Below are 19,982 nucleotides of genomic sequence, written 5' to 3'. Positions count from 1 at the left end.
CTTGATATTCAAATAAGTCGTGATTCCAATTTCCATGTGCCATTGTCTCAAGTTTGAAAACGTAGGTCATACAAGTCCAGATTTACTACAAATAAACATTTTCCATTTTTTACGCTGAAGTTAAAGCTCATGGAAGAGATGGATGACGGATGGTATAGCGTCAACAGACTAATGGGAACAGGTGGACAAGAACACTCAAACACATGATGGTAAGAAGAGTGCCAGGCCAAGGGAAGGGGTCCGCATCAGCGAGGGTAGAAAACTCAGGTGTTTCAGAGAGGTCTCTTACACGAGAGAACAGGTGCATGGAGGAACGGAGGAGGCATGGCGCTTAAAATTTGTGACATTAATAGCTGAAATGGGGTTCAAGCCTTTATTATGATCACTTTATGCAAAGACCATTAAATAAATGTTAAACACAACCAGAACACTTTTGAGTAATGAGATTTTTTTTTTCTTTAAACAAAAGTTTCCAACAGTCGATCTTCCATTTTACATTTTTATAAGTAACATGTAGTTTACCACTATTGCTTAATATGTTTTTATAAGAATCATATCGTTTATCACTTTTGCTTAATATGTTTTATAAGAAACATGTTGTTTAACATTATTGCTTAATGTCTTTATAAGAAACATGTAATTTATCACTGTTGCTTAATACATTTTTATAAGTAACATGTAGTTTATCAATATTGCTTAATATGTTTTTATAAGAATCATGTAGTTTATCAATATTGCTTAATATGTTTTTATAAGAATCATGTAGTTTATCAATATTGCTTAATATGTTTTTACAAGAATCATAGACTTTATCACTATTGCTTAATACATTTTTATAAGTAACATGTAGTTTGTCAATATTGCTTAATATGTTTTTTTAAGAATCGTATCGTTTATCACGATTGCTTAATACATTTTTATAAGTAACATGTAGTTTATCAATATTGCTTAATATGTTTTTATAAGAATCATATAGTTTATCACTATTGCTTAATGCATTTTTATAAGAAACTTGTAATTTATCACTATTGCTTAATACATTTTTATAAGAAACATATAGTTTATCACTATTGCTTAATGCATTTTTATAAGAAACATGTAGTTTATCACTATTGCTTAATACATTTTTATAAGAAGCATGTAGTTTATCACTATTGCTTAATGCATTTTTATAAGAAAATTGTAGTTTATCACTATTGCTGAATTCGGAACTTTTAAACAATCAGTCTTTTAACATAACTTTGTGGAAGAATTTCTGAAATAGTGTCGTCCTGGATTTATTTCAATGCAGCAAATGAATACTAGGATATAGAGAAGAACATCATATGTCATTGCATTATAAAAACAAGGGGCACACTTTCATAGATTGAGTAAAATTGATCAGTCCAGTAAAGTGCATGACAAAACTCTGCTGTGTATTTGCTTTAGCCACATAGCAGAGAGAATTTGTGGAATAACAACCGCGGCGGTTGAAGTCGGATACGTAGTGGTTTTGGGATTCTAAAACCATCAAATCACACACGAGTCCATTTCTTAAATATTATTTTGTGACTGTACCGTTTTGTCGTTGTAACATTTGTTTTCCAAATTCTTCTGGGATTCATTCCATTTTCGCAACCACTCCACAAACTCCAGGCCATTCTTTGTTAGATTGCATGGGAGAGTGGTATTGCCACCAATGAAGGCAACGACTACATTCCGTGATGCAGTTGAGTCGTCAAAGAAAAACACCATGGCTGAGATGTGGGCAAAGAACACAGATTATGTTAGAAAACAGGAAAAAGAGAGAAAACGCTTTATGGACAGGTATATCTGTATATCCAGTCATGGAGAATGAAGTACAAGTACATGAAAAAAAGTGCATCTCGAGCAAAACCCAGCCAATGGAAAGATTTTGGGTAAAAAAACAATCAGAATACATTTTACATACAAGGTACCCACAATAGTCCAAGACACGCTAATGTATTTTATATTTTTCAATATAGGGGTATAATCATACATAATTGCTCATACATAATTTGTAAGAAATGTTATAAATCTATCTTTTACCATATGCTTCATTCCAGTTTTTATTTTGGCATGTCGTTCATATAACCTTTTGAACTCTCCTCACATGTGTGTAAAATCTTACCAACAAAGAGTAGTAGGCTGCCATATTTTTTGTCCATCGTCCTTCATTCAGGGAGCTTCTGTGCTGCTAAGCATGGAAATGCCATATATACCTATATATTTAACCACAAACAGAGATACCACAATCTCTCTTTGCAGATATCCTGTGCATCACATGATGTCCACTAGTCTGACCAGTGACCACTGCTTACGTAAAGCATAGATCTTAACAACGATGGTGAGAATATAAATGTTTGAATATACGCAAGTCACCAAACCAGAAAGGTACGTGGACTTTGCCACCGTGAGATCATCCATGCCTTGGTAATATTAAAAATAAAACATTCACTTATAAAGCTGTGTTTTATCCAATAACTTCAAAAAATTGTATCCTTGTCTCATGCTTTATTTTTAATTTGTATTCTGTGCAAAACTTCCAATGCTTTTAAATGATGCAGATGAAACATTATTTAAGTGGATTACCAATATATTGCATGAGATACACGAATGAGTAACTAAAGTGATCAGAACACATGTGAAACTGACTCTCTGACCCGAACGTACTGCACGGTCGTCACGGCATACAGTTAACCAATCGATATGATGCAGCTTTCCTTATCAGTGTGGAAAGCGAAACCAACACACAGCAAGCAGACGTAGGATGGCAATTCAATGTAGACTCAGACGTTTTATGGTCAAACAAGTAAAAACAATGCATTGATGCTGAACATTTTGTGCAGTATTGTCTATCCAGAGCAAGTTAGACAGAAAGTAAATGAAATCGACAAGACGTTGATTGAGGTATGCTATTAACTGCTATAGGAAGCAAAGAGTCAGGTCAGTTCAGATTACGTCAGGTCAGCTCAGCTCAGATTAGTTAATTGAAGTCAGGTCAGGTCAGATTCGATCTGTGACTTCCTACAGGTACCATGTAAACCTGTACTAACCTGTTCTATGGTCAGGTTATTGGAGACTAAACCGTCTCCCCCACCACGTTTCTTGGTGAGGAGGGTGTATGACATGGACACCCAGTGGGATGAAGAACAAAACCTGTCAAAGGGCGGAAGAACTCCTTGTGAGCCAACGGCCATCCATATCTAGTGCCCAACAAGACGTCCTCCTGTAGTTGGGTTACTTCTTATTAGGAGGTTGGTGTCAGGATTTGCACTCCAGCCACAAGAAAACCCTTCATTCCATAAAACATTCCAAAAGCAGGAAAAGATCTGAAAACCCACTCTGCGGGAGTACCTCCTGTGCAGCTTCCCTTCCCAGGGCAGCTCACCGGATGACGAGATTGCAGCAAAGCCTTCGGGACCCCCAATCTTTGATGATAGGAGGGAAACCACGGGGTAACATTCCAGGGTCAGATTACAGTAGTGTGTTGGGGTGCTGCTGAGGTGTCGTCCACCAGACAGCGGTCTCCTTCGATTAAACTGAAGCGGTCCCTTCGGGTGGGTGCCTGGAATGTCCTCTGCCTAAGAGAACATGATCACCTGTCTCTGTTATCATCTGAGCTCAAGCGTTTGGACATTGGTATTGCAGCACTCTCTGAGGTTCTGAGACCGGATTGTGGCGAGATCATGGTGGGTGGTTACATCTACCATTGGTCTGGTCACTCTGATGGTTACCACGACCAATGAGTTGCTGTAGCTGTGTCCAATAAGTTGACACCAATGATAATTGAGGTAACACCAGTCAACGAGCATATTATGAGACGAAGGATTCGTCACTCCTTGGGTGTAATTTCCCTGATCTCTGTATATGCTCCGACTGAGGTGAGTGATCTCACTGTGAAGGATGCTCGAGTCTGTGGTTGATCAGTGCCCCAGGCGAGATAATCTTCTCATCTTGGGGGATTTCACTGCATCGACTGGAACTGAGAGGGACGGTTATGAGACATGTTTTGGTCCCCGTGGGTCTGGAACTGTGAACCAGAATAGCACTAAGTTCCTTGACTTTGCAAAAAGTCATTGACTTAGGGTGGCTGGTTCATGGTTTCAGTGCCCACAGGCTCATTGCTGGACTTGGTATTCCAACGCTGGTGGTGTGGCAAAGGAGATTGACCATGTCCTCTTTGATGGTCGCTGGAGGATGACCTGAACTGCAGGGTCTACCGGAGTGCTCAGTTCCTCAATACTGACCACAGGCTTGTTGTTGCAACTCTAAAGTTGCAGATTAAATCCAGGAGAATAGTACCATCCCAGCCAAGCTTGAGCATTGGCAAGCTCAATGACGAGGGGGTAGCTGAGGAGTTTGCGAACAGGCTGAGTGGACACTTGAGGGGTCTGGGTGCTTTGGGGGGTCCTGAAGAGTTGTGGAGTGTCTTCCAGACCACAGTCCTTGATGTTGCCGGTAGATGTCTTTGATGTCTCTCAAGATGTACATGGAAGAATTTTGTCTCTCAAGGGACACTGGATACCATTGACTAGAGTCATCAGGCCAGGCTGAATGACAGAGCTGAGCTGTTCAGGGAGCTATGGTATAAAACTGTACGTGCACTTAGGGTGGACAATGAGGCCCGTGTGCAAGGAATCTGTGATGGGGTAGAGTGTCACTTGTGGTCAAGTGATTCTCGTCCTGCTTTTAGGGGAATTCGCGCATTGCGTTCCACCAAGCCTGTCTCTCGGTGTACTGCAGTAAGAGCAGAGGATGGTGGGCTCTTGACAGAGGAAGGCCCAGCTCGCTTGGCTGGGTACTTTGAGCAGATGTACCAGGCTGATGCACTCTCGAGTTGGATGTCAGGGGTGTTACAATCCAGATTGCTGACTCTCCATTCAACTGTGATCCACCTTCTTTTGTGGAAACACAGGCTGCAGTGAACCCGTTGAAATGGGGGTAAAGCTCCAGGGATTTGTGGCATCCATGCTGAACTTCTCAAGGCTGGTGGAAATATTCATTTCTCAAGGCTCATTTTCCTGATGCTGATCCTGCTCACCAGATTCTCTCAGTGATGGAGCCTCATGAGTGGAGAAGGCCAACGGGATGATCACATTGCCCCATGGTTGCATCGGGTTGTTCGGCATCTCCAGGAGATGGAGATGGGCCAGGCATCAGCCTGGGGGATGGCCAGACAAAGACCCCTGGAGTACCAATGGAAAGTGGACGCAGCGACATGCTGCTCCGGCACATGCTCCCATGCCGAACCTCACTTAACTTTGGAATTTCCCCTTTAAAACTTTAGAATTTACCCTTTAGGATCCATTCAAACTTTAATTTTTACTCTTTAGAACGTCTTAGAATTACCGTTTGGAACCCTTTAGAATTTACCCTTTCAAACTTCAGAATTTACCATTTATAACCCTTTAGAACGCCATAGAATTGCCCTTTACAATATACTCTTTGGAACCGTTTGGAATCATATATAATTAATTACCTTTTAGAATTCACTCTTCACAACCCTTTCGAACCCGATATATCATGCTTTCGGAAAGTCTTCACACCCCTCAAATTTTGTCACATTTTGTTGTATTCTGCCTTGAATTTAAAATATAATAAATTTAATGTTTTTTTTTTTTCACTGACCGACACAATAGAGCCCGTAATGACAAAGTGAAAACTTGTTTTTAGAATTTAAAAAAAAATGAAAAGCTGAAATGTCTTGTGTCAATAAGTATTCAACCCCTTTGCTTTGACACTCCAAACTGAGCTCAGGTGCATCCATTTTCCTTTGATCATCCTTGAGATGTCTCCACAACTTGGAGTCCACCTGTGACCAGTTCAATTAATTTGACATGATTTGGAAAGAAACACACCTTTCCATGTGAGGTCCCACAGTTGACAGCGCATGTCAGAGCAAAAACTCAACCATGAAGTCAGAGTACAACTCTGAGATATTATTGTGAGGATGCATAGATCTGGGGAAGGGTATAAAACAATTTCTCGTGTTGAAAGTTCCCAACAGCACAGTGAGCTCCATCATTAGGCAGTGGAAAGAATATGAAACCACCCAGACTCTTCCTCGAGCTGGCCATCCGACCAAACTGAACAACCAGGCAAGAAGGACCTTGGTCAGGGAGGTGACCAAGAACTGAATGACCACTTTGATAGAACTACAGAGTTCCTTGGCTGAGATGGGAGAACCTGCCAGAAGAACAACAGTGTCTGCAGCATTTCACAAATCTAGGCTTTATGGGAGAGTGGCCAAATGGAAGCCACTCCTGAGAAAAAGGCACGTAACAGCACGCCTGGAGTTTACAAAATGGGACGAGAAAGACTCTGAGAGCACGAGACAAAATATTCTGTGGTCTGATGAGACGAAAATTGAACTTTTTGGTCTGAATGCAAAGCGTTATGTCTGAAGGAAACCGGGCACAGCTCATCACCATCCAACACCATCCCTACCGTGAAGCATGGTGGGTGGCACCACCATGCTATGGGGATGCTTTTCAGCGGCAGGGACTGAGACGTGTAAGGATAGGGAATAATGAATTAATAGTGTAGTGGATAACCACAACAATTGTGCATTTTATGAGAAAAGCATGAAATTTCTAACATGGTGCAAACAATAAGGTTAATTTTCAGATGTGGAGGAAAGTCAGATTTGACCTTTGAGGACCGTGAGAGGTCAAATCCAAGATGGCCGCCAGTCCTCCGTGTGTAATGTTCAAATGCGCTTAATTTTTGAACCAAACAGTGTAGAAAAAACATTTAAGGTGTCATTTCCAACTAAGTTGGGGATGCTCACTCATTTGGTGATGCTTTTGAGATCGCCAGAACCCAAGGACATGCATTTAGATCAAGGTCAATGTCAAATTACATTAAAAACTTTTGGACATTCTTTTGCTAATACATTTATTTTGGCTTGGACACTGGATTGGACCGATGCAATAATAGTGAAACTTCGCTTCCATTTTTGACACTATTAGCACTCGATATCCACATATTTCTACCAAATTGCATAACAACTTCCTTTGAAATATCATTTCTATCCGGCAAACTAGTACGGATCAATGTAGCTCATGATAACTATCAATCTTCCCACTCACACTAATTTTCGAATTCTCACTATCCACAATTTCCGAATATCCAATTGGTAATGATCAAAACCAAACAGTCTCCAGAACAGAAGCGCAGTGCATCCTTTCTCGCAGCGACAGTGGATCAAGAAATGGATTGTAGAATGGATTCCCTGTGTTTTAGTGTGTTCTCGAAAATGGATTCCCCATCTCTTCCAGCACTGTCATAAGTGTCTTACCCTCCTTCAGGAATGCTGCTTGCACTCCAGGTTGCTGGTCATGGTGTTGGTGTCCAGTGTCACCAGCACCATCCTGTTGCTTTATGGCATGTTCCTCAAACTCTGTAGTGATCCTGGCAATTTCTGGCCCTGCTACCATCCAGCGTCTGAGTGCTCCTGCATTGCCAGTCAGTACAATAGCCCCACCAGAAGCTTTCACCATTGCATCGGTCTTCTCATGGGACTGGTCAAGTGCCATGGCAGAGAACTTGTTGCTGGTTTTGTGCACCACAAATTTTCTAGACTTGAATTCTGCTGGGACATCTGGGTGTTTTTCGGCGAGAGTCGTCATGTCATGGATGTGTACGGGAAGCCATCTGGTGGAGTGCGTGTGATCTTGGGTAAACATCCAGGGCATGATCTGCGTCAAGGATTCCACATACAGCTGGAAGTTACCTTCACAAAGTGACCTGATGTACCACAGCAAGAGAAGCTCCAATGACAGGGTCTTAAGCCAGTAGTCAAAGTGGACACTGGCATTTGCTCGCTGTATTCACCACTCTGCAAAAGACGGACGATCAGGTTGCATGGCATAAGTATCATCAGATGTGCAGTCTTCACTGTAAGCTTGTTGGAGAAGTGGATAAAGGCTTACAGCTGTGACCTGGTGTGCATGGCGGGTCTTGGTGGTATGGCTGGCATGTATGAAGGAATTTGCTGTTGCGGATCTTGCAATGTCAGCCTGTAACAACAATTGTGCATGAAATTTCTAACATAGTGCATACCATAAGGTGTGTTTTCAGGTATCGGAATACTTGGGATACTTCAGTCTTGACCTTGGCCTCAATGTATGACCTCTTCTGGCAACCTGAAAACGATCATCAAATCTATGGGCATCTTAAGATTAGTTTAAAATGACATCTCAAACATGAGACACCATTGGGTGTTCATTTGCAAATTTCAACTGATTGCTTATTTTTGGTCAATTTTTACCTTGACCTTGACCTCAATGCATTTCCTTGAATTCTGGCGATCTCAAACGTATCAAATGAATGGGCATCCCCAATTTAGTTGGAAATGGCACCTTAAATGTTTTTCTACACTGTTCATTAGACCCGGTGGACTGGTGGCCATCTTGGATTTGACCTCTCCTGGTCCTCAGAGGTCAAATCTTAACCCTCCACATCTGAAAATAAGCATTATGGTATATCCTAACAATGCTCGGAATTTCATGCATTTCTCATAAAATGCACAATTGTTATAATATGAGAGCTTATCCGCTGTACCATAAGCCAAATACAGGCAAATCCTTGAGGAGAACCTGCTTCAGAGTGCAAAAGGCCTAAGACTGTAGTGAAGATCTACATTCTAATAGGACAACAACCCCAAGCATACAGCCAAAGCAACACTTCACTGGCTTCAGAACAGGAATCTGAAAGTCCTTGAGTGGCCCAGCCAAATCCCAGACTTGAATCCCATTGACGCTCCCAATCCAACTCGACACAGCTTGAGGAAATCTGCAAGGAAGACTTGGAGAAAATCCCCAAATCCAGATGTACAAATCTGATACAGACATACCCAAGAAGACTCGAAGCTGTAATCGCTGCCAAAGGCGCTTCTACAAAATGTTGACGCGGGGTTGAATACTCATTGACGAAAGCCATTTAAGTTTTTCATTTTTAATTGATTTGTAAAAAATTGTAAAACAAGTTTACACTTTGTCATTAATGTGGTAATTTGTGTAGATCGGTGACAAAAAATTTAAATTAAATCCATTTTAAATTCAGGCTGTAACAGAACAAAATGTGAAAAAGTCAAGGGGGTGTGAATACTTTCTCAAGGCACTGTAATAACCCTTTAGAGTTTACCCTTTATAACCTTTTATAATCACCCTTTATAATTACTGTTTGGAACCCTTTCAAACTTTAGAATATATCTTTTAGTACCATTTAGAATTGCCCTTTACAACCCTTTAGTATTTACCCTTTAGAATATACCCTTTTATAACCCTTGAGAACCCTTTAGAGTTTACTTTTTATAACTGTATAATTTACTCTTTAGAACCCTATATAATCACACTTCAGAATGTATCCTTCAGAATTTACCCTTTAGAACCCTTCCTCTCAAGCAGCGCTTTCACCGAAGAGGTTACACTGGTCCTTGCTATTATTTCCGACTATTTTCTCTTAACATTGTGAGTTGAACAGGCGACTGAGACGGGTTTCTGTGATGTTGGGGATAGCATTATAAGGGAGCTGAAAGGGTTAAATATTCTGCTGTTTCAACGTGGGAATGCCTGTTTGCTTTTATTAGCGGGAGGAGGGTGAGAGTATAAATTGGACAATTTTGGAAGTGGGGGTGGGGGGGGTTGAAGGCTTGAGTGTGGGGAGGGGATTGATGCCTTAAGGTTGGGAGGGGGAGGGTGAGGACTTGGATTTGAGTGGGGAGGGGAGAGCAAAGATGGAACAGTGTTGGGAGGGGAAGAGTGAAGCTTTTTTGTTGAAGAGTTGCCAGAATTGCATGTGTAAGTTTACTCACAGTAAGTGTGTTTGTGTGTCACTGTAGGGGAGTGATGCAATCGCCCTGCGAGTAATGTGCTACTTACATTAGAAAGGAGTCCGTTACAAGGAGATCTGATAGATATGTTTAGGATCATGAAGGGTAGATATAAACAAAATAAGTGTGGATCGGTTTTTCAGCAGAATATCCAACGAGATAGGACAGGGGTCATCGCATGAGAATGAAGAAAAGCAGAGTTGTGACAATATTAAAGCAAGGGTCTTTCTCTCAGAGAGTAGGTAGTGCATGGAATGGTTTCCCTGGAAAGGTAGTGACAGCAGAAATGGTAGATGGATTTTAACTGAAATTACGTGGGTACCGAAAGGCATTGGGGATAGAGGAGTACATGGGTATTGGCAGAAATCCATCAGCATGATGGCCATCCCCTGCATTGAACTTCCTTGGATTACTTCTTCTATTCAAAACTTCCTTGAAGTGTTATGCCAATCTTTCCATCTAGTCGTTCTCTGAAGTGAGTGGATTTCCTTGTTTTGTCTTTTCTTGCTTTTCCCCTCCCTTTCTGGCGGTGGTTAAATTCCTGGGATTTTGTATAGTTGTTGCCCTGTTTTTCTTCTCAGCTGCTGTCTCTGATTCTTCAGCCATGTTCTCAATGTCATGATGTTGTCCCAACATACAATTTTTTTTTTTCACAGTTTTGCATTGATGAGTATATTTACTTTGATTTCTGTGTTCTACATCCTTCCATTTTGTGCTTCAATTTCTTCGTATCCTCAATTAGATTCCATATTTGGGTGAAAATCCATGGTTTATTTTTTTAGCTCTCTTTGTTCTGCTTACTTTCCCATAATCATCAATTTTTCACGTTGTGCACTTGTTCCTCTACCCTCGGTTAGAGTCTTATAAATGGCCCCAAAATCCAATGATCGAAAGAGAATGGCAAGAGCTGCAAAGCTATCCTGGGAATATGGTCTCTCCTGGGGCTGGATGGGCACTGCATACGGGATCTCACCTCGATCTGCGAAGGGGTCCCAGGGCCCCGATCAGACTCCGCCGATGGCACTCAAATCCTGAGTAAGAAAGCATCAAGTTTCTCCATTTTTTAATTCAAAAATTGGTCTCAGAAGGCCAGTTGAGCCAGAAATCTGTCAATGGATCGATTCCCATGTGATGGGCTGGCATTGACTGACCTGTGGACCACAGTGTAGCAGCTTTTTTTGCAGTGGGCGGTTTTGTGTCACACTGACTGCTGCCTAATCTGGGCGTACCTACCAACCCCGTGAGAAAGTGTAAATAATTGTGGCTGTTAGGAAGAAGAAGAAGTTCGCTGACGAAGGTGATGTTAGCTGACTTCCGAGCAGGTGGAAGATGTCCTCGGGCAAATGATAGGGTAAAAATCCGTCAGCGAAGCAACAGGTAAAAATGTTGAGTATCTTCATAAAAGTGAGTTTGTATATTGTATGTTTTAGTTATTTGCTTGAACATTGTTCACCTGCTTCCAAATTCCATATCCAGGCGATGTATGTTATCATTGCTGGGCGTCGAAGGAAGGGAGTACTCAGTTTTTACTCCGTTTGTTTGTTTGTTACTTGCAAAATCGAAGATTTTTCAACTATATATTTTCAAGGTCAGTCGATTTTGTTATTCTGTCTGTTTGTGTCTGTCTGTCTGTCTGTCTGTCTGTCAATCGCCTACAGGTCACAATTCAAAACTGATCGTCATGAAACTTTACCAAGTTGTAAAGATAGTCGCAACTGAGAAGCCTATTGATTTTGAGATTAAAGGTGAAAGGTCATCTTGAGGTCAGATTTCTGGAATCGTCATTTCTCATCCGATTGACTTGAAATTTGAATAGGATTTTGCATAGTCCATCACTGAATTGGGAAAGCAACTATTTTTTTTTGTTTAGGTCAAAAGGTCAACTCAAGGTCAAACTTCTAAAATCATCAATTTCAATCTGAAAAATAATCAATTTTCATCCGATTGACCGAAGCTTTCATGAACATTGTGAATTTTAATCTTGATGAAATGGACAATTTGATGTATGCATGGCAACCTTTGGAGAGGGGGGTTGACTTTGCAAGTATCGTGCTATGCACGATCTCTTTTTCTTGTTTTCTTGTTTGACAGGGCGATATCTCAGCCATCCTTTGAGCGAGGAAGCTGAAATTTGGGGTCAAAAGTGTAGATGTGCTTTGGCAAAAAGGTTATTTTTTAATTTTTTTGATTAATTAATAAATTACTTAATTATTATCGATTTATTAATGACTTATTTATTTGGTTTCTCACCTGAGCAATATCTCACGCACCTTTTGAGCTCGGGTGCTGACATTTGGACACAACATTGAATGCGTGATTTGGCTATAAAGGGTATTTTTGATTTATTGAATATATAATCGATTAATTGATTAATTTTCCATTTTTTAATGAATTACTTAATTTTATCGATATCAGGACAGGTCAGATTAGATCTGTGACTTGCTGCAGGTACCATGTAAACCTGCACTAACCTGTTCCATGGTCAGGTTGGCGGCGACTAAACCGTCTTCCCCACTAGGTTTCTTGGTAAGGAGGGTGTATGATATGGACACCCAGCAGGATGAAAAACAAAACCTGTCAAATGGTGGAGGAGCTCCTTGTGAGCCAACGGCCATCCATATCTAGTGCCCAACTGTGTCTGCAGACGCCCTCCTGCAGTCGGGTTACTTCTTATTAGGAGGTTGGTGGCAGAATTTGCACTCCGGCCACCGTAAAACCCTTCATTCCGCAAAACATATTAAAAGCATGAAAAATCTGAAAAACCACTCTGTGGGAGTACTTTCTGTGCAGTTGCCCTTTGTAGGGCAGCTCACCAGATGATGGGATTGGGGCAAAGCCTTCAGGACCCCCAATCGTTGAGAGGAGGGAAACCATGGGCAAACCTTTCCGGGTCAGATTGCGGGAATGTGTGTGGACGTGGTACTAAGGTGTCATCCAACAGACGACGGTCTCCTTGGGTTAACCTGAGGTGGTCCCTTTGGGTGGTTGCCTGGAATGTCCTATCCTGAAGAGAGGATGATTACCTGTCTCTCTTATAATTTGAGTTCAAGCCTGTGGACATCGGTATTGCAGCACTCTCTGAGGTTCGGAGACTGGATTGCGGTGAGATCATGGCGGGTGGTTACACCTACTATTGGTCTGGTTGCTCTGACAGTTACCATGTCCACGGAGTTGCTGTGTCCAATAAGCTGACTCCAATGTTAATTGAGGTAACACTGGTCAATGAGCATATCATGAGACCAAGGATTCGTCACTCCTTGGGTGTCATTTCCCTGGTCTCTGGATATGCTCCGACTGGGGCAAGTGATCTCACTGTGAAGGACGCATTCTATTCCACGATTGAGTCTGTGATTGATCAATGCCCCAAGCGAGATACTCTTCCAGTCTTGTAGGCGATCAGCCATAAGCTGTATCGTGCAGTTTCATTCCACTCATCGGGGGGGGGGGGGGTGGTAGACAAAACCTTGATAATATGATAGTATATATCCAAATACATACGTACGCAAAAGTTGTCCACTCAAATAGCTGCAGTTATTGTGTATTTTCATCTTGAAAATCGATGCATTCCCCGCGCTCTCTCATTTGAATTTTCTCTACTCAGATCATGTGTGGGCCATGTGACACTTAGACAGACATGACATCGGCTGACATCGCATGCAAATAACGTCAGACTGTCATGTGACCAGCTAAGTTGTCCAAGATGGCAGCTTGCTGCAGGGAGGAAATCACCAGCAGCTGATCGGCGATTTATCGGTAATTTTTGATGAATATGGCCAGTGAGGACGCTCCCCCATGTATTATTCACCAGGACAATGTAGCGAACGAAGAAGTCAAACGTTTTACGTCTGTAAGATGGGATAAATGGAGAGAAAGTGTCAACAAATGGCTCGTCTTAGACGGTCACGAACGACGTTTTGCCGAGAGTGCACGAGTGTATATTGAGTGTGAAGAAATCCCGAGTCATCTGGGCTATCACGACACTTGCTACCGTCGCCGAGATAGGAAAATAGATACTATCGCATCTGGTCAGCTCAGAAAATTCCTAGCCTCCCACCTTGTGATGACGGATAATTCTTGATGATGGATAATTATGTATACATCTGGTTTGATCTTGCAAATAAAGTTCTATTTACTTCCGATTCACAATGCAACGGAACTGCAGTACACATCCTTTGGCTGGCAACTTACCTGCATCTCCCACAAAAAGCCAAAATTAGGTTACCCCGCTTTCCCTATTGTAGTAGTCGTGGCCGTCTAGGGGCTGATGCGGTGACGGGTAAGGAGGCTGGGTCCCCACCCCATGAGGTCTGGAACATCCTCAACACTAGATCCGAACTACATGGGTGTAAAATATATAAATATAATTGAATCAACTCTCTGCAACACACGATACCGCCCGGCACCCCCATTACATCGACTCAACCCTGCGGGGCTGGCCCAAGGCCATCCTGACGATGGCGAGGCGAGGGTTGCTCTTCCCAGACGAAGACGCCACACAACTAGCGATGCGGCAAAGTCAATCCTCGCGCTGACTGGGTGTGCCTCAAGTGTCGATCAGCGCCGGTTTGACTGCCCAATTGTCTGCTCCTCCGGCCGTATGTATGTAATGTCCGGCTGTGGCTGACCGGCTGTATATAAAGCTGTCCGATGCAGGGTCAATGGCGTTAATTCGATGGGTCGATGCGCTGGCGTTGCACAATGGTTGGTCCTCCCGCGCCGGCACTCCGGGTACAATAGGCCCATGATCGAAGTTAGTCCTCCCGCGCCGGCACTCTCGGCTAAACGTCGTTCGTGACCGTCTAAGACGAGCCATTTGTTGACACTTTCTCTCCATTTATCTTACAGAGGTAAAACGTTTGACTTCTTCGTTTGCTACATTGTCCTGGTGAATAATACACTGGGGAGCGTCCTCACTGGCCATATTCATCAAAAATTACCAATAAATCGCCGATCAGCTGCCGGTGATTTCCTCCCTGCAGGAAGCTGCCATCTTGGACAACTTAGCTGGTCACATCACAGTCTGACGAAATTTGCATATGATGTCAGCCGATCTATTGGTGCATGTTGCGTGACGTGACTTCAGATGAAGTGTGTCAAGGTGGATTTGTTTGACGACAGAGCCATGAATTTCATCAATTGTGGTACTGGGCGTCCAGCAATGACTTAGTTGCTTCGGGATCCACCAGCAACAGCAAGGCGTCTCATTCTTTCCTCTGTCTTCACAGAATTGACATCATCATATTGGTCAAAGACGTCGATGATGGTGTGTTGTGTTTTGATGCAATGAAGTAACTGGTTTAGGTAACACTGCGCCAAAGTTAGGGCCCTGTCACACCTTGACGTTTTAGCGAGCGCATGGCAACGTTTAAAAACTGATTTAAAAATGCTGCCATACGCTGAACTATTGATGTTTTTTTTTCAATTTTGGGCGTGTATTGACTTCCAGTTCCGGGTTTGGAGCGACGAGAGGTCTCCTTCGGGGCTCTCTGCTGACGTTCTCAAAGTTAAGTTTCCGGTCGTTATCTGTCCCGTTTTAACTGTTTCATTTTCTCACCTACATGTTACTGTGTTCCTAGTTCGGTTTTGTTTCAAAAATCGTGCTATTTTGTGAGTATTTTTGTCGACGTTCTTACCGGGTGTTTGAGACTGAGACCTTGGACGAGGCTTGAGGCCTACTGGTTCCACTCGGTGTTCGATCGTTTTTTACTTACGAAATCTAAAGATTTCGTAGGTATATTGATGACTTCCGTTTCTGTTTGTTTGTTTGTTTGTTTGTTTGTAGGCACGATAACTCGAGAACGGAAGAAGCTACCAATGTCAAATTACACCACGTGATTCAGGAGGGTGATGGCTAGTGCTGATTAGATTTTGGTCAAAATCAGTCAACGGTCAAGGTCACAGTGAGGTCAAACATTCGATTTTTGATGGTTTGGTACAGAATCATCGTAGATACTTCTGGTTTGCGTCGCGACCTTCTCTCGAGACAGCTTTTATGAGACAAGGTCAGAGGTCAAGTTGACGATTTCGTAAGTACCAGTCTATGACTGCTTGTTTTTTTGTTTGTTTTTTCTCCCCATTACCTTCAATTTCTATCCTCTCCATTACCTTCAATTTTCATCCTCCCCACTTTCCAAACATCCCCCATTCTCCCAACTAATCTCTTTCTTATCTCAGAAAAAAAACCCAACAACAACAACAACACGCTAACCTTCTCCCGATTCTGCTTCTTCTTCTTCCTCTTAACTTCCTCCTCGTCTTCTTCCTCGATTTTTTTTCTACACTTCCATGACCTAATCTGTTGAAAACTCTCTCAAACATTAATATTAACAACAAAAACGATCTTGTAATGCTTCATCTTCCTCTCTCACACATGTGGTACTCTTTACTGTTTCACAATGCACTACTATTCTGCTATTTTAACAGACTGCTCTCATTTCGAGCTTTCCTTCATTCCTTGCCTAAAAAATCCAACTATTACAGTGCTTCTTCTCTCCATTCTCTGAATTCGCCTTCATTGCATCCATCAAGAATTGTGTTAAATCGTATCTCTGACCTAAAACTCTTAAAAACCACAGTTTGCCATGGATGTTTACTTTCCATCAACCATTCTTTTTTTCCAACTTCAGTGCCAACTCACCCCCCTCACCCCTCACTCTCACTCTCAAAGCAACCATCCCACTCTTCTCCCTTCAAGCCTCCCTCTCACCTCTCTCAAAAATTCCCCCTCACCTTTCTCCCACCTTTCATCCCCCTCACTCATTCTTCTCAAAGTTGCCCCCTCTCATCCACCAAGCTGCCTCCCTCCACTGCCCTCTCACCTCCATCTCTTCACTCCACCTCCTCAAATCCTCAACTGCTTTCTTCCTTGTCTGTTGTCCCCCCTCTCCCCCAGCACCACAGAGCCTTTTCTCCTCCTCATTCGGCCCCTCCCCTAACTATTCTGCAATACCCCACACTCTTTCAACAACCCTCCTTACCTCCCCCCCCTCATTCCTTGTCCTACCCTCCCCCTCCCCCTCCACCCCTTGCACACAAAGCCTCCTCCCCTACCTCTTCATTAAAAGTGTGGACCTCAAATATCCGGGGCCTTCGCTCAAACCTTTCAGATCTTTCCATACAGGTTGCCACTGATATACCAGACATAATCTGCCTAACAGAAACTTTCCTCTCCCAAGACATGTCTGACTCCCAAGTATCTCTCCCCGGTTACTCCCTCCTCCGGTATGACAGACCTGAGCCTCGTCCTGGTGGAGGTGTTGCTCTCTTCATCAAAGACTCCATTCCTCACTCTCCATGCACTTCTCTCACTCCCCCACACCCCCAGGAATACCTCTGGCTACGGCTTCCCTCCACTCCCACCTCATGTTTATATGTGTACTGTACCTTCCACCAAATAGTGATGACTCAATCTACACCTCACTATCCGAAAACATGGATCAACTTCTATCTTCTCATCCAAACTCTCTCTTCCTCTTATGTGGTGACTTCAATTGTCATCATGCCAGTTGGCGAGGTGTGGGTACCTCTCTCACCTGCCATGGAACCTCAGCAAAAGCTTTCTGTGACTCATTAGGACTGACTCAATCGGTCAACTTCCCGACCCGGATCTCAACCAATGGTACTCCATCTCTTCTGGATCTGATTTTGACAAATTTCCCTGACAATATCTGCTGCTCTTCCTCCACTCCAATCGGTTCTTCTGACCATGTCCTTGTCAAAGTGGACATCTCTCTGGCTGTTATCAGAGAACCACCTCACCGCCGTCGAGTCTGGCATTTCACTCAAGCCGACTGGCAGGGTCTCCGAGCAGCCATCAAACTTACAGACTGGTCTCCTATCACTACTTTTTCAAACATCAACTCATCCTGGGAATTCTTTCAAAGAAACTTGCTCTCCCTCATGCACAGATTTATCCCCTCTCGTGTTCAGTTGTCCTACCCTTCCTCCCGCCCTTGGTTTACTGAAGCTTGTGGCGAGGCAGTTGTCCTGAAACAACTTGCCTTTGCCTCATGGAAAGCAAACCCAACTGAGGGCAATCTCAGTTCCTTCCACAAAGCTCGGAACAAGTGTGTATCTACCCTCAGGAGAGCCAGAAAACAACATCTTTCTCATCTCAAGTCTGAACTCTCAAACCTCTCTCCCTCCTCAAAATCCTGGTGGCATTTAATCAAATCTGTTTCTGGTGTATGCCCCCCCTCCATCCCCTCCCTTACCTCAAATGGCCGCACTGCTGATACCGCACGTGATAAAGCTGAATGTCTAAACTCGGTGTTTGCAGATAAATCTTGTGTCCAAACCCATCACTTTCTCTACCCACCTAACCCAGTCGCATCCAACTGTCCCTAGACTCTGTGTCCTTTTCTCCTGACAAGGTGGAGAGCTTGCTTTCTAACCTCGACTCAGATTCTGCAACCAGTCCAGACGGCATCAGCCCACGTGTCCTCAAAGCCTGCTCTTCTGCTCTTGCTCACCCTCTCTCTGTTCTATTAACCCTCTCATTTGCCCAAGGTCATCTGCCATGTGCTTGGAAATCTGCTAACATCACTGCCCTGCATAAAAAAGGTGCAAAAACAGATCCCTGCAACTACAGACCAATCAGCCTTCTCCCAATCATCAGCAAGGTTATGGAATCCATCATTGCTTCAGACATGAAATCCTTCCTCTTCTCTAATGGCTTGATTTCCGATCATCAATTTGGTTTCAGAACAGGTCACTCTACCCTGGATATTCTGCTTCTGCTCTCCCATCAATGGATGGAGGTCCTCAATGCCAGACAGGAAATCCGAGCCGTATCCCTGGACATATCACGTGCTTTTGACACAGTCTGGCACCCTGCCCTACTCACCAAACTCTCTTCCCATGGTATTCAAGGCCATCTCCACTCATGGCTCGCAGACTTCCTCTCCTGTCATAGTCAACGTGTGGCCCTAAATGGAGTTCTTTCATCCCCTCTTCCTGTCCAGGCTGGAGTTCCTCAAGGTAGTGTTCTGGGCCCTGTTATATTTCTGGTTTTCATCAATGATCTCTCCGACTCTCTGGAAAATCCTCTATTTCTCTTTGCCGATGACTCCACCCTCTGCCGTACCATTGGTCAACCCTCAGACCAGCAAGCAGCAGCTTCTTCGCTCACTGCAGATCTGGATAAAATCACAAACTGGTCCAACACATGGAACATGTCTTTCAATCCAGACAAATCTCACACTCTCACTATGTCTCTTCGAAAGGACCGTTTAGAAACCCCCCCCCCATCCACTTTCTCAACAATCCTCTGGAAGAAGTCTTTTCTTTCAAGCTTCTGGGTCTCACTATCTGCCATGACCTTTCCTGGGAAAGTCACATTTCCAACCTCGCCTCAAAAGCCAGTCGCCGACTGGGAATCCTCCGTCGTGCAAAGTCCTTCCTCGGCCCTCTTGAGCTCCTGACCACTTACAAAACTTTTGTCCATAGCCTGATGGAGTACTGCTCTCCCCTCTGGACTGGTGCTCCTGCCTCCCACCTTTTTCGGCTTCACGCTGTCGAAACCAGGGCATTTAAGATCATCGGCATCTCCCGCAATGAAGCTGAGTCTTTGGGCCTCTCACTCAATCACCGCAGGTTGGTCGGTGGTCTTTCTGTCTTCTACCGTCTCCTCTCCAGCCTTGCCCCCCTTGCTCTCTCTGCAATTTGTCCCCACCACATTTCCACAGGGCGCTCAAGGTCCGCCAACAACCCCCTTCTGGTAAAACTACCAAAATCACGAATCACTGCTCATCTTCACTCTTTCATTCCTCTTTTTTCCCGCCTTTGGAACAAACTTCTTCACTCTTTCATTCCTCTTTTTTCCCGCCTTTGGAACAAACTTCCTCACTCTATTCTTTCCCATTCTTCCCTCCAGGCTTTCAAAACAGCTGTTCACCACCACCTCTTATCATCCCCCATCCAAATCCTCGATCTTTTCTACCCCCGATAATCCACCTAAGCCCACCTCCTTCAAATTCCCTGCTTTCCTTCCTGAAAGTCCCTGTAATGTCCATCTTCTATTCCCCATGTTCCCCGTCCCATCCCTCTCCCTTCCACAGATCTCCTAATGTCTGTTCCCCACTGTTTTGTCCTTCCCACTCCCGCCCCTCTTGTCTCATGCCCCCCTTGGTGTGCATTGTGTGTT

At 43.5% G+C, this 19,982-nt stretch overlaps 2 protein-coding genes across 5 annotated transcripts in view; one reads left to right on the top strand and one right to left on the bottom strand.

Moving 5' to 3' along the window:
- The window catches only part of LOC147019267 (fibroblast growth factor receptor 2-like), a 60,617-nt gene that overhangs the window by 30,955 nt on the left and 9,680 nt on the right, over window positions 1-19,982 (bottom strand). The window contains exons 1-2 of one of the 3 annotated variants that reach the window (XM_085899609.1): window positions 7,304-7,712; window positions 1,558-1,736 (exon numbers count right to left, since the gene is read on the bottom strand). In XM_085899609.1, the coding sequence (XP_085755735.1) occupies window positions 1,558-1,736; window positions 7,304-7,700 (576 nt within the window). In that variant the 5' untranslated portion in view covers window positions 7,701-7,712. Of the gene's footprint in view, window positions 1-1,557; window positions 1,737-2,131; window positions 2,264-7,303; window positions 7,713-19,982 lie in introns of those variants that run through there. The other 2 variants (XM_085899610.1, XM_085899611.1) reach the window with 2 other exon arrangements.
- Window positions 1-19,982, top strand: part of LOC147019268 (uncharacterized) — a 40,084-nt gene that overhangs the window by 18,261 nt on the left and 1,841 nt on the right. The window contains exons 4-5 of one of the 2 annotated variants that reach the window (XR_015062721.1): window positions 2,269-2,394; window positions 10,696-14,739. The gene's annotated coding sequence lies outside the window, so the exon portion shown is untranslated. Of the gene's footprint in view, window positions 1-2,268; window positions 2,395-10,695; window positions 14,740-19,982 lie in introns of those variants that run through there. The other variant, XR_015062722.1, reaches the window with a different exon arrangement.

This window comes from Eptatretus burgeri, chromosome 10 (assembly GCF_056783735.1).
Source record: "Eptatretus burgeri isolate ZD-2024b chromosome 10, Ebu_testis_v1, whole genome shotgun sequence".
Classification (NCBI taxonomy): Eukaryota; Metazoa; Chordata; class Myxini; order Myxiniformes; family Myxinidae; genus Eptatretus; species Eptatretus burgeri.
The sequence above is the reverse complement of the archived record's forward strand: the minus strand, read 5'-3'. Positions and strand labels throughout refer to the sequence as shown.